Source organism: Hyaena hyaena, unplaced genomic scaffold (genome assembly GCF_003009895.1).
Source record: "Hyaena hyaena isolate Hyena2069 unplaced genomic scaffold, ASM300989v1 scaffold_13, whole genome shotgun sequence".
In the NCBI taxonomy this organism is placed as follows: domain Eukaryota; kingdom Metazoa; phylum Chordata; class Mammalia; order Carnivora; family Hyaenidae; genus Hyaena; species Hyaena hyaena.
This window is the reverse complement of record NW_024080645.1, coordinates 1,191,802-1,203,428: the sequence shown is the minus strand read 5'-3', so window position 1 is coordinate 1,203,428 and position 11,627 is coordinate 1,191,802. Positions and strand designations below refer to the sequence as shown.

At 57.4% G+C, this 11,627-nt stretch overlaps 1 protein-coding gene across 1 annotated transcript in view; it reads right to left on the bottom strand.

The window, feature by feature from the left end:
- Nucleotides 1-710: 710 nt before the first annotated feature.
- Nucleotides 711-11,627, bottom strand: part of ACAN (aggrecan) — a 39,162-nt gene continuing 28,245 nt past the window's right edge. The window contains exons 12-17 of the mRNA XM_039217395.1: nt 7,012-7,125; nt 3,806-3,964; nt 3,353-3,435; nt 2,645-2,789; nt 1,504-1,686; nt 711-1,106 (exon numbers count right to left, since the gene is read on the bottom strand). Coding sequence (XP_039073326.1) covers nt 1,021-1,106; nt 1,504-1,686; nt 2,645-2,789; nt 3,353-3,435; nt 3,806-3,964; nt 7,012-7,125 — 770 coding nt within the window. The 3' untranslated portion in view covers nt 711-1,020. The remainder of the gene's footprint in view (nt 1,107-1,503; nt 1,687-2,644; nt 2,790-3,352; nt 3,436-3,805; nt 3,965-7,011; nt 7,126-11,627) is intronic.

The window sequence follows — 11,627 nt, the reverse complement described above, 5'->3', positions numbered from 1 at the left end:
CACAGGCACCCTCACAAAAATAAAGCACAACAGGTGTGACTCTTTCAGGCTTTCTGAACAGACAAGATTCACCCAGTTCGGGATCATTTGATCAAAACGTGTCCCGATTGGAGCCCCTTCAATAGTCCTCAGACCAAGGTCGCCTTCTCTTTAAAAAAAGAAGGGAAAAGAAAAGAAATAGATCTCTTCCAATGTCTTTATTATAATTATCATAATCTCGTTTTCAAAAATATAAATAGGTGCACGGAACTCTGGTGCCTGCACGGTCCCGGGGGTGGGGGAGGGGGGTAGAGGGGTTGGGGGTGGCATTCCCCCTGGGAAGGAAGTGCCCCCCAACCCAGCCCTGCTGAGATCAACACCTGCTTGGGTGGCCAACCCGGGTGAGAGGATGCTGGAAGAGGGACCCTGGGAGGGACCCTGACCCTCACGCGGTGGAAGATCCCTCGATGGCTCTCTCCTGCCCCCTCACCCTCCGAGGAACCCGTCCCCTCTCCCCCAGGCTTCTCCCTCCTGGATGCAGATGGAGCGGCCCTCCGCATCCTCATCCAGTACATTCAGCTGCGGTTCGGTTCGGGCTGCGGTTCCTCATGCCCCTCCCTCCCTCCTCCCTAGCTCTCCCTGGGGGGTAAAAGAACCAATGATTGCATTGCTCTTGGATACAGTCAGGAAACAAAAAATAATCTTCTTTATTTAACTTAACCCCTCCCCTTCTCCCCTTGTCCCTGCGCTGGTCCCTGCAAAGGCACAACGGGAGATTGAAGAAACGTCTCTGAACTCAGTCCATGGGTTACAATGCGCTTGCTTGGCTTTGGCATTGGGGGGGAAAATCAGATGCAGTTTTGGCGATTTGGGGGGGGTGGGGGAGGTGCATACACAATGTGGGATTTGCTTTTGTTTTTTTTCCTTCTTTAATGGAATTCCTTAAATGACAGAAAGCGACAGGAAGAGGAGACCATCCGTGAGGGATGTCAGCCTGGCGAGGCTCCTGGGCTCAGCATCCTGGGCGCCTCCTGGGTGTTTTCAGTGGGCTGTGCTGGGGCGGCTCCTCCGGGGGCCCCAGGACCTCCACGAGCTCCGCTTCTGTAGCCTGCGCTTGTATGTGGAGGCTGCAGTGAAAGGGGGAGTCTTGAGCGGGGCCGGCCTCACCCCTCCCCGCTCGCCCCTTCTCTGCTGCCTCCCCTCCCTGCGGAAAGCATGGGCTCAACCTGATCTCTCTGCTCTCTGGTTTTGAGTTTTCTTGGCACGAGCTTGGGCTAAGGGGCTCTGAGGTGCCGTCAGAAAGGAAAGCAGGCCACCTGCTCTTTCCTTCATCTTCTCGGGGAAAGTGAGCCCTCCCTGCGGGCAGGGGGAGAGAGTGGGATTGAGCCCAGGGATGGTGCGGACAGCTGGTGTTCAGGACCCCCAGGAAGGGGCCGGCCGCTGCTCTGCTGCCGGAACAGGAAGGGGGACAGGGTGGCGGGATCTAACGCTGTGTCCGGTGAGGGTGGACGGGGTGGTGCTCACGGTCTGTGCAGGTGATCCGAGGCTCCTCCCAGTGCCCGCTCGGCTGGCACCGGATGGTGGGCAGGTGGCGCTGGACAAAGCCCTCCGTGCACTGGTACCGAACCAGGGAATTGATCTCATACCGGTCCTTCTTCTGCCCGAAGGTCCTGGCGTGCTCCACCACCGGGGGGTCTCCACAGGCCACTGAGGGGCAAACACCCTTCAGAAAGAGCTCTCGGAGGGTCTCCCGTGATGGCTCATGCCGGTGACGAGCCCGCGTGGCTGCGTCAGAGCCCAGAGCCCAGACGCATGGCTGCGTCACCGCCCAGAGCCCAAGGAAGGGGCACCGACCCGGCCGCCTGGCCACCCGGCCACTGGCCCTGGTGGCTGGCAAAGGGGCATTTTCACGCCGTGCTGAGAATCTGGAAACTATTGGTTATAACGTCTGGGGTCCTCGGTGATTTAGGCCAGCAGGGCGGGAATAAAAGGAGGACCTTGAGGGGACGAGGAAAATACAACAGGGACAGAAAGGTGGGGACAGTGGGGAGAGCCAGGCAGACCGCCCATGACTTCTTTACGAAAACGGCCGGTATGGGGGGCACCTGGGTGGCTCAGTCAGTTACATGTCTGACTTTGGCTCAGGTTGTGACCTCACGGTTCGTGAGCTGGAGCCCGGCATCAGGCTCTCTGCTGTCAGCACGGAGCCGGCTTCAGATCCTCTGTCTCCCTCTCTCTCTCTCAGAAATAAACATAAAAAAAGAAAGAAAAGAAAAGAGCCGGAACAGGGAAGAGAGCTGGAGAGGAAGGTGTGTTCTGCCAGCACCCCTGTGTGCACAGACTCCGAGCTGAGGACCGGGGCCTGACGGCCAAGGAGAACGGGGCTCCCCACCCACGTGCCATCACGGGTGACTTTCTGCGCTGGTGCCCAGGGGACTGCGTGAGTGTGTGTGTGTGTGTGTGTGTGTGTCTGTCCTCTAGCCTGTGACCCTCACCTGTCCCTGTCAATGATACCTAAGAGTGGACCTGGGACACTAGACCTCCCCAGACCGGTGGTGAGTGGCCATCAGCAGCTGGGAGACAAGGGGACTCGCCCCAGGTCCCTCGACAGGAGGCTAATGTCTTGACTCCATCCAGGCTGGACCCCTCCTGGGCGGCTGCTCACCTGTGCCCTTTTTACATGTGAAGGGCAGGTAGTAATTGCAGGGGACGTCATTCCACTCTCCTTTCTCGTGCCAGATCATCACCACGCAGTCCTCTCCACTGACGAAGAAGTTGTCTGGCTGGTTGGGGCGCCAATTCTCAAATTGCTGCAGAGGTGGGGTGGAGGGGGGCAGGGGTGAGGATGAGGCAGGAGCTTGACCCCGCCTTCTACTCAGTCCCTCACCTTGAGCCCATGCCGCTCCCCCTCCAGCAGGGGTTGGTCTCACTGCTGCCTTGCTTGGGTAGGATTGGGCGGCAGAGACGTGGCTCTGCGGCCGTTCACCTCTTCCAGGGAGCCTTCCCTGATGTCCTCAGCTGACCTACATGTACTGTCAACTTGGCATCTATACTGCTTTCTGTCTGCCTGCCTCTCCTTGGGCAGACTGAGTCCTTTGGGGGCGAGGAAGCCGCCTCCATTTCCATGTGGCCCTTCTCGTGGTGTGCCTTCATTCCGCCATTGCCCTCCTCATCCCCCCCTTCCCAGGCCAGTGTTCGCTCAACCTGCCCGGCCGGGGGCTGGTCTCTGGACGCAGAGATGAGTGAGTCACAGTCCCTGCCCCCAGGGCTCACCAGCCCAGCGGCCGCTCCCTGAGCACATGCGTCTGAACATGTCCCTCTCCGGGGGTCTCTGCTCCCCGGCTCTGGGCCGCCAGCTCTCCCCGGGGCTCACCAGGGAGTGTCCATCTGACCAGCGGAAGTCCCCTTCGATGGTCCTGTCGTTCAGGCCGATCCACTGGTAGTCCTGGGCATTGTCTAGACAGAGAGGCAGGGTGTTGGGCATGGCACCGGGCGGCCTGGGGGCACCTGCGAAACCGGAGCTCACAGACGCAGAGGGGACTGAGCGGCGGCAGGAGACGGGTGGGCTCCTAGGAGCACGCTGCCCGCTTCTAAGGCCCTGACAAGGCTCTCAGCACACGCACGGCTGGAGTGCACTCCAGCCACCACCCAGGCTGGTGTGGCCCGGTGACAGCCACGGCGCTAGTCCGGCACTGACTGTGGCCTGCAGTGGGCTTCCGGGCGCAGCCCTGGCTGCGGAAACACCCTTCCTTCCCTCCCTGCTCCGCCACCCCGCCGCCCCCCGCACCCCTGCAGCCTCTGGTGGGTGAGGCCCCGCCACACTCACTGTTGACAAACTCTTGCTCCTCAGGGGTGACAATGCTGCTCAGGTGCGACTGCTGTGCCCGGCACCGGCTCTCCGCGTCCACCCAGCTCTCGCGGTCGGGGAAGTAGCGGTAACAGTGGCCCTGGAACTTGGTCCAGCCCTCCTCACACAGCTCTTGGTCTGCAATACAGGTCGGGGGCCTGAAGACAGAGGCCCCGGGGCCGCCCGGGGGTGTCCGCGGCCGCCCGTCTTATGCCAGATTCCTACATTCACCCGGCCTTCAATGTCCGTCCTTGAAGGGAGAAGCCCATACGGATGAGGTTGAAGTCGGAAGCCGGGAAGGCCTGGCCCTGGAGCCCGGGAGCCTCTGGCCACATCCCCATCCTTTCTTTCCGTGATGTCACCCCTCCCCTGCCCCCCAGTTTTTCTCTGACCGATGTCTGCTCGGCACGGCTGGAAAAAAAGAGGTGGCGAGGTGGGAGGTGTTGAGGCTAAGGCCCAACATGGGCCCGAGGGCCCCGGGGAGGGGTGGTGGGAGGCAGGGAGCTATAGGGAGCGCGTGAGGGAGGCAGGGAGCCGCAGGCAGCACTGGGGGCGTGAAATGGCACCTTGTGTGGGGCCAGAGGAACAAGAAGAGGTCTGCTTTGGGTTTACAGATGACTCAAAGCTCTAAGTCTGTTGATCTGAGCTCGCTCTGGCAGCGCCCATATCTGCATCTTTCTTGGAGGAGGAGGTGGCCGACCCGGGGTCCGTGACCCAGGGGCCCCGGCTTTTTATTTAATTTCTTGATAGCGGATGAGAAGAGGGAGGGGGGCTTCTCTCCTCACAAAGCTGTGTGGGTAATGGGTTCTGAGTTGAGGAGGAGGGGCTGGTTTGGAGCTCTTCGAGCAGCCTGGGGGGACCGACAGTGGCAGAGGCAGGGGCAGATTCTAGAAGGCTCCGGAGAGCCCTTAGGGTGCGTCGTCCCGTCTCTGCCTCCGGTGACATCTCACTGGCAGCTGTGAATTGGCGCTGGTGGGAGACGAGCAGGCATCATACGTCCCGGTTCCTACTTCCTCTTCAGGAACCGGATGCTAAACAGTAGCCAGCACCCCAGCGGACAGACGGAATTCCAAGACCCCCTCTTCCTCCTTCTCCTGGGGTGGGGGAAGGGCTGCTGCTTGGGGCCTGGGGGCCAAGTGCAAGGCCATGACCCCCTCAGGCTGTATGGCGTGCTACTGACAGTCTGGCTGACCCGGGAAGGGGGGACCAGGACCTCAGGGCAAGGAGGCTGAGGCTGAAGGGGTGGGTGCTTGGCATGACTGAAAGGGAGACGCGTAGGGGAGGCAGCAAGAGAGGGCGGGCAGAGGCCAGCGGCCGGAGGAGAGGAGGTCAAGCAGCAGGAGGGCTGGGGAGGCGGCCGCTGGTCCCCATGCTTCTCCATGGCACGAGGCAAAGGTCTGGAAAGACGGTGTCTGCAAAGAGGCAGCTCAGCTTCCATCGGGGAGACCAGAGACCTCATCCCAGGGCTGGAAGTGCTGAGGGCCGAGCCGAGCAGACGAACTTGGAGGCCGTAACTGCTCTGGGAGGGCACAGGGCGTGCAGGGTGGTGGCTCCGGGGCAAGACGGACAAACTCCCGGGAAGCCTGGGAGGAGCGAGCGGCAGGGCCAGGAGCCGAGCCATGAAGCACCCGCGGGACTGAAGTGGGCGAAGAGATGGAGCCTGGCTTCACTTGGCTGGGTGGCCCGGCCCAGCGCCCAGCGGGGTGGCTCCGGCACCATCTCTGTGCCCCACGGGGGCGCAGGGCCCTGCGGAGACCCTGCCTCCTGCTTGGCAGAGCCCCTCCCTCCCTAGTCTGGCGCATAAGAGCCGCTGTCTGTGAGGACGCGCCAGACGCTTCTCCCCTGTGCAAATATTTTGGCATCCTGGGCAGAGAAACCTTCTAACTCTCCACTGTCCCTGCTCCACCCCCAGCCGGGACCCCATGCACAAACGTCCTGGTATATCCGGGCAGAGGTGGAGAGTGGGGGGCTGCAGGGAGAGAAGAGGGGCCGGGCCTTTTGTTCCAGAAGCCTTAAGTTCCTCCACCAGCCTGCAACCTCGGCAGTGCCTCCCAGGGACATGCAGTTCCAAACTCCTCCCCACCCTGCTTGGGACCAAAGGGAGCTTTCCCAGGAGTTTCATCTGCTTTCTGGAAGTTTCTAGGACATCCAGCTTGAGAGGTCACAGAAAATGGTTTTGAATCCCAGCACGCTTCTAGTTCTGTATAACTACTAGTAACGACAAGCCCCACGTCCCCCTTTCTGAGTTGGGGGCGGCCCTGAGGTCCAGGAGGATGGCGGGGGTGGGGGGAGACTAGAAGCGGCAGAGGTGAGAGCACAAGGCGTGCCAGCTGGCCCTGGGAAGGTCCTGGCACACAGCGCCCTGGGCAGAGGTCCCTGGCCCGGCTGCAGGGGCAAAGGGGTGGGCAAGGCCCAGGAGGGGAAGCCCAGCCCCGTCCCTTGCAGTGAGGCTCTGTCCTCTCTGGCCAGCCTTTCGCCTTACACGAGGGAGGGGGAAAGGAAGTGTGGGCCGCAGTGGCATTGACATGGCAGCCGTCACGGTAATGGTGACACGCTGACATGCAGCAGTCCCTGCTCATGCATGGCTGGAGCATGCTGGTGACACGGGAGCTCTGAGACAAACGGAGCTCTTGCCAGAGAAGAGAGAGGCAGCGTGGCCAGCGTGGCACGGAGGGGCCACAGAGGGGTCCCAGAGGTCCCATAGGCAATACGGCAGGCAGGCGCATGCTCATGACCATGCAGGGAGATCTGTGGTGTCGCCCGGAGTAAGGGCCAATCAATTACGCCCACCCGTGGCTTCCTTCAAACCAAAGGCCCGTGATCCGCTCTGTTCTCTTAGTCTGACGCATGCACCGACCTCGATGTGGTCTCGGCAGGTCTGGAAGCCCTGAAGAAGGTTAGTGTTTTCAAGGTCCCCCAGAGCCCCACCTTCCAAAGTGCAGGCCGGCCGGGCCTGCACGTGTCTCCTGCGTTCAGATCAGCCAGGGCCCCGGAGGAGGGTTTCGACAGCAGGAAGAGTGGGAGTGAGTGAGGCAGACTTCTCGGTCGTGGCCCCTGACATGGCTGTCTGGATGGACCTTGGGGGCCCCAGCCAGGGCCCAGAGCCTGTGGTTAGAAGGGAAGGGTGAAGGAGAAGGAGGGGGTGCGGCAGTTAGTAACATTAGCTGAAGCCGAGACGGCCGTACCAATCTCACACAGGTCCCCTCGGTAGCTGGGAAGGCATAAGCATGTGAAAGAGTCGATGGCGTCCACGCAGGTGGCTCCATTCAGACAAGGGCTTGAGAGGCACTCATCAATGTCTGCAAGAAACCAAGGGCCACCATTAGGACTCCTGCCAGCAACTCCAGCTTTGAAAGCATTGCGGGCTCGTTATGCGTGGCCAGCCCTGCTGCTCTCCAGAGCCCTGGGTGGGGTGGCTGGATTTCCTATGAACTGTTGCTGCTGCTGCTGCTGCTGCTGCTGCCGCCGCCATATTGGAGCGCTGGGCCAGAGATCCAACAAGGATTTTCTTGGACGTGTGTGATTCTCGACAGGCAGGCTGGGAGCACCCAAGCCGGGTTTCCCAGTGGTGAAGGGGTCTGGTGCTTCTGGAGGCAAATATCCATCGTGTGGCTCCTGCAAGATGCCTTCTTTTGTGGATATTTCAAGATGCCTTGGGGTCTGGCTCTGAACACGGTGGTGTGCAAGGACACTGGAAGTCAGGTTCTTGACGTCTGGTTAGAACTCTTCTCCTCTCTTCCCCTGTAGAACCAAGGCAAGGGGCCAGGGCTTGTGTGGGGTAGTAGAACAGAAAGCCAGAAGTGGTCTACAGCGTGCAGGCCATGAGAGAAGGCACCATGGGATCTTCTCATGAGACTCATTCAGTTTTGGGGAGTTGCAGGCACCATCGTTGTCTTCAGTAAGTCAGATTCTAGAGCAGCTTATAAAGGTGAAGCCAGAATCATTCTCTTGAGGGGAGGAAGAGAAACCAGTCCAATACTGTCCCATGCTCCCTCCAGCTTAGGGCCTTAGAACATGGACATCTCCAGTGAGTCACAGTTTCCAGAGGGGCTCCATTCTGGCCAGTGGGAAACCACTGTTTGAAGCTGATGAACCACCGGGGCCCGTGGGTGGCTCAGTGGGTTGAGCCTCTGGCTCTTGATTTCAGCTTGTGCCATGAGCCTGGGGTCGTGGGATCCAGTCCTGCACGGGGCTCTGTGATGAACGCGGAACCTGCTTGAGATTCTCTCTCTTCCTCTGTCCCTCTCCCCTGCAATCTCTCTTTCTCTCAAATTTAAACAAACAAACCAATAAATAATAAAGTTGGCGAGCCACTTAGTAAGTGACCACCCATCACCCTGAGGGCCAGGCAGGTTTATTCTTCCCCAGGAAGCTTCTTCATCCCTTCTGTTCTTCGGGCCTGAGATGTTCTTTCTGATCCAACTGCTTCGTGGGACTTGAGTTGTTAAATCATTGGTCTTTCCCTCAAATTTTCATCCACTGCATCTTCTAATCCGGTTTTTCCAAGTCTTTCTGAGAAGCCAGAGACCTGGGGACCTTTTACTCTCTTCGTATTCACACTATAAAGGCTCCTGCTGGTTTTGTCTGGGTTACTTCCCCTGAGACCTTGATAAAAGGCATTATGAAGCTCTTCTTCCCAGGAATCAATAAGATGCTGGCATGAATGGATGCCACTGGCCCTTGGGGCCTCACGATCTATGGCAAAGTTGTGTGTGTGTGCAGCTGTGTTCACACAGCCTTTGGGCCCCGGCACGGCTATGGGTGGCATCCACGTGCGCAGCGTCCTGTGTTCCAGGATCAGTTCTTGCCTCTCATCACAGCAGCCTCGGCCTTAAAGTCAATCCCCTCACAAGAAGGCAAGAGCACTTTCCTGTGGATCCTTTTCGCTCTGGTGCATCGCGGGCGTCTTCAGGACCGGAGCCGGGTTTGTGCAGCGGGTGGCCTGCTCCCACAGGGCCCAGTCCTCAGGTGTCTCTCCATCCCCACGGAGGTCTTAACTTCATCTCAGGGAGTGCACACCACGGACTAGAAAACAACAGTTCCGAGGCCGGAACTGTTCCAAGCGAAACCAGAATGCATGGAGGAACTGACCAGAGTCCCAGCATGCACTTGGATTCCCAGCATGCACCAGGATTCCCAGCAGCAGCAGTAGCAGCAATAGGTCAGGCCGGTGGGCTGGGCGGAAGCTGGGGGCTGCTCTCCTGCTCCGGGGGAGTCCCCGTTCTCTTTTGTCCATTAAGCATCATTATGGGACACGGGAGGCACCTGGGCAAGGGGGGGCTTAAGCAAATGTAGGCGCTAAAGCAGTTCTACAGAGCAGGGGACAGGAGTGGCCTGTGGACATCAACCCTGGGGCCTCGGCCAACTGTGGGGTGGAGGGAGGGCAGGAGGTCAGGCCTGGTGGCTTATTTCACATCATTGGCCCCCAGGTGGCCTAAGGCCCCGGGGACGGGGTGGGGGTCAGCCGTGTCCTTTTCCTCCTGGCTTTCACACACAACCTGAGAAGGGCAAGAGATGGAAACTCAGGGAACCAGTTGCTGGGGTCGGAAGCTGTTTTGTGCAGGGCCCGGGGTTCACCGATGAGAAGGGAAGGGCGGGCCCCAGTGCTGAAGACCAGAGAGCCTATGGGTGCCAGCAGAGCAGTTTGGGGTGGGGGCTTCAGCTGGAGGAAGAGGGGTGAGCATCCCAGGTGGGGCTTTCCTGTGAGCCGCTAGGGCCTGTCCCACCCCGTCTCCTCTCTCTCTGGCGGGAAGAGCCACCGCAGCCTGGGTGCTCACTACTTTCTGTGAAGGGCAGTTGGGCCATTGCTCGTCTTCTGGAACCGCGAGAGGAGTTGAGCTGGGCCGGGGGATGGGAAGGGCTTTGGGCAATGGGCAGACTGCACGAAGGCAGAGAGGAAAGAGAAGGAACCGGTCTTTCACGAATCTTCCCTGAGCCTGATGCTTAGTGTCCCCCCCCCCAACATGACCCTCCTGGAATCCTATAGGACACAGATGTCACGTGCCACACCGCAGTACAGGGAAGGGAACACGTGACGTGGCCTGCCCACTCTGGTAAGCCGGGGAGACAGAATGGAAGAGATGGAAGAGTCGAACACTGAGGCTGGAAGTTGGGCCTCTGGCTCCTGGGGAGGGAGAGGGACACTGAAGTCTTGGATCTCAGCGTCTCGTTACCATTTCTGCTGCACTGGCCACGGGTTCCCCTGTCATCTCTGAGCAGAGACCATGGGGAATGTCAGAACCGAGTCCTTTCTTACTACTCTAAAGGGATGATTTATTCCCAAACCAGGCCCTCTAGAGATATCTCCAACTTAGGGGAGAAAATAGCAGGAAATGACAGAGGGGAAGAAAGATACTTCTAAGCGATCACTTTGACCTCTGAATGGGAGACCTCAGGCCTCGGCCCTGAACAGGTCTTGTCTGGGTTTTGCTTGTGGCAGAGCCCAAGACCTCCAAGGGAGACGGAGTTTATTTGGCTCATAGAAAAGGCTAAGACTGACAGCAGGTACTTTTACTCAAGTGACACCCAACTGAAGGGGCTGCCAGTCATAAACACTATGATACGAATGGTACCTCTCAAGTTGTTCAGTATGCAACCTGTGCAGCTATACGTGGTGACCCCGGACATAACTTTCCTGGACAGAGATGAGAGAAAATCCCCTCAAGAAGCACAGAGACAATTTCTTAACCCAGTGGATGTTCTGCACCCTGCAAAGACCTAGCATCAGTCAGATGGACAGACCCGAGTAAATACACTTGCTTTCTGGTGTATCACAATTGATAGAAGGGTTATAAGAACATATTTATCAGCTCCAATTTGTTTTTAAAATAAACATGACAGGGGACGCCGGGGTGGCTCAATTGGTTAAGCGTCAGACTCTTGGTTTCAGCTAAGGTCATGTTCTCATGGTCCATGAGTTTGAGCCCCGCATTGGGGTCTGTGCTGACAGTGCAGAGCCTGCTCGGGATTCTCTCTCTCCCTCTCTCTGCCTCTTCTGTTTACTCTCTCTCTCTCATAATAAGTTAAAAAAAAAACAACAACCAAAAACCCAAACAAAACATGATGAGATGGTTGGGTGGGCCAGTCCATCTTGGTTTCTGCTCAGGTCATGATCTCACAGTTTGTGGGTTTGAGCCCCATGTTGGGCTCTGTGCTGACAGTGTGGAGCCTGCTTGGGATTCTTTCTCTCCTTCTCTATCTGCTTCTCCCCTGTTCTACTCTCTCTCTCAAAAATAAATAAACTTTAAAAAATCATTAAATTCAACAATAAGCTATAATTGTACAATCGGGTCTTATGTTTTTAAAGTTTGATCTTGAATGTAATTTTAATATCTTGCTTCTTAAATTCTATTATAGTTGACCTTTGAACAACGTAGGTTTGTATGCAGATCCACTTATATGCAGATTTTTTTATAGTACTCTGTAAATGTATTTTCCTTATAATTTTCCTTTTTTTAAAAAAAAATTAAGTAAGTTCTATGCCCCACATGGGGCTTAAACTCATGACGCCAAGATCAGGAGTCACATGCTCTACCTACTGAGCCAACTAGGTGCCCTCCCTTATGATTTTCTTTTCTCTAGCTTACTTTATTATAAGAATACAGTACATAGAGGCGCCTGGGTGGCTCGGTCGATTGAGTGTCTGACGTCAGCTCAGGCCATGATCTCACAGTTCTTGAGTTCCAGCCCCACATCCGGCTCATGTCAGCACAGAGCCTATTTCAGATCCTCTGTCTCCCTTTCTCTCTGCCCCTCCCTGCTCATGCTCTCTCTCTCAAAAAAAAAAAAAAAAAAAAAAAAA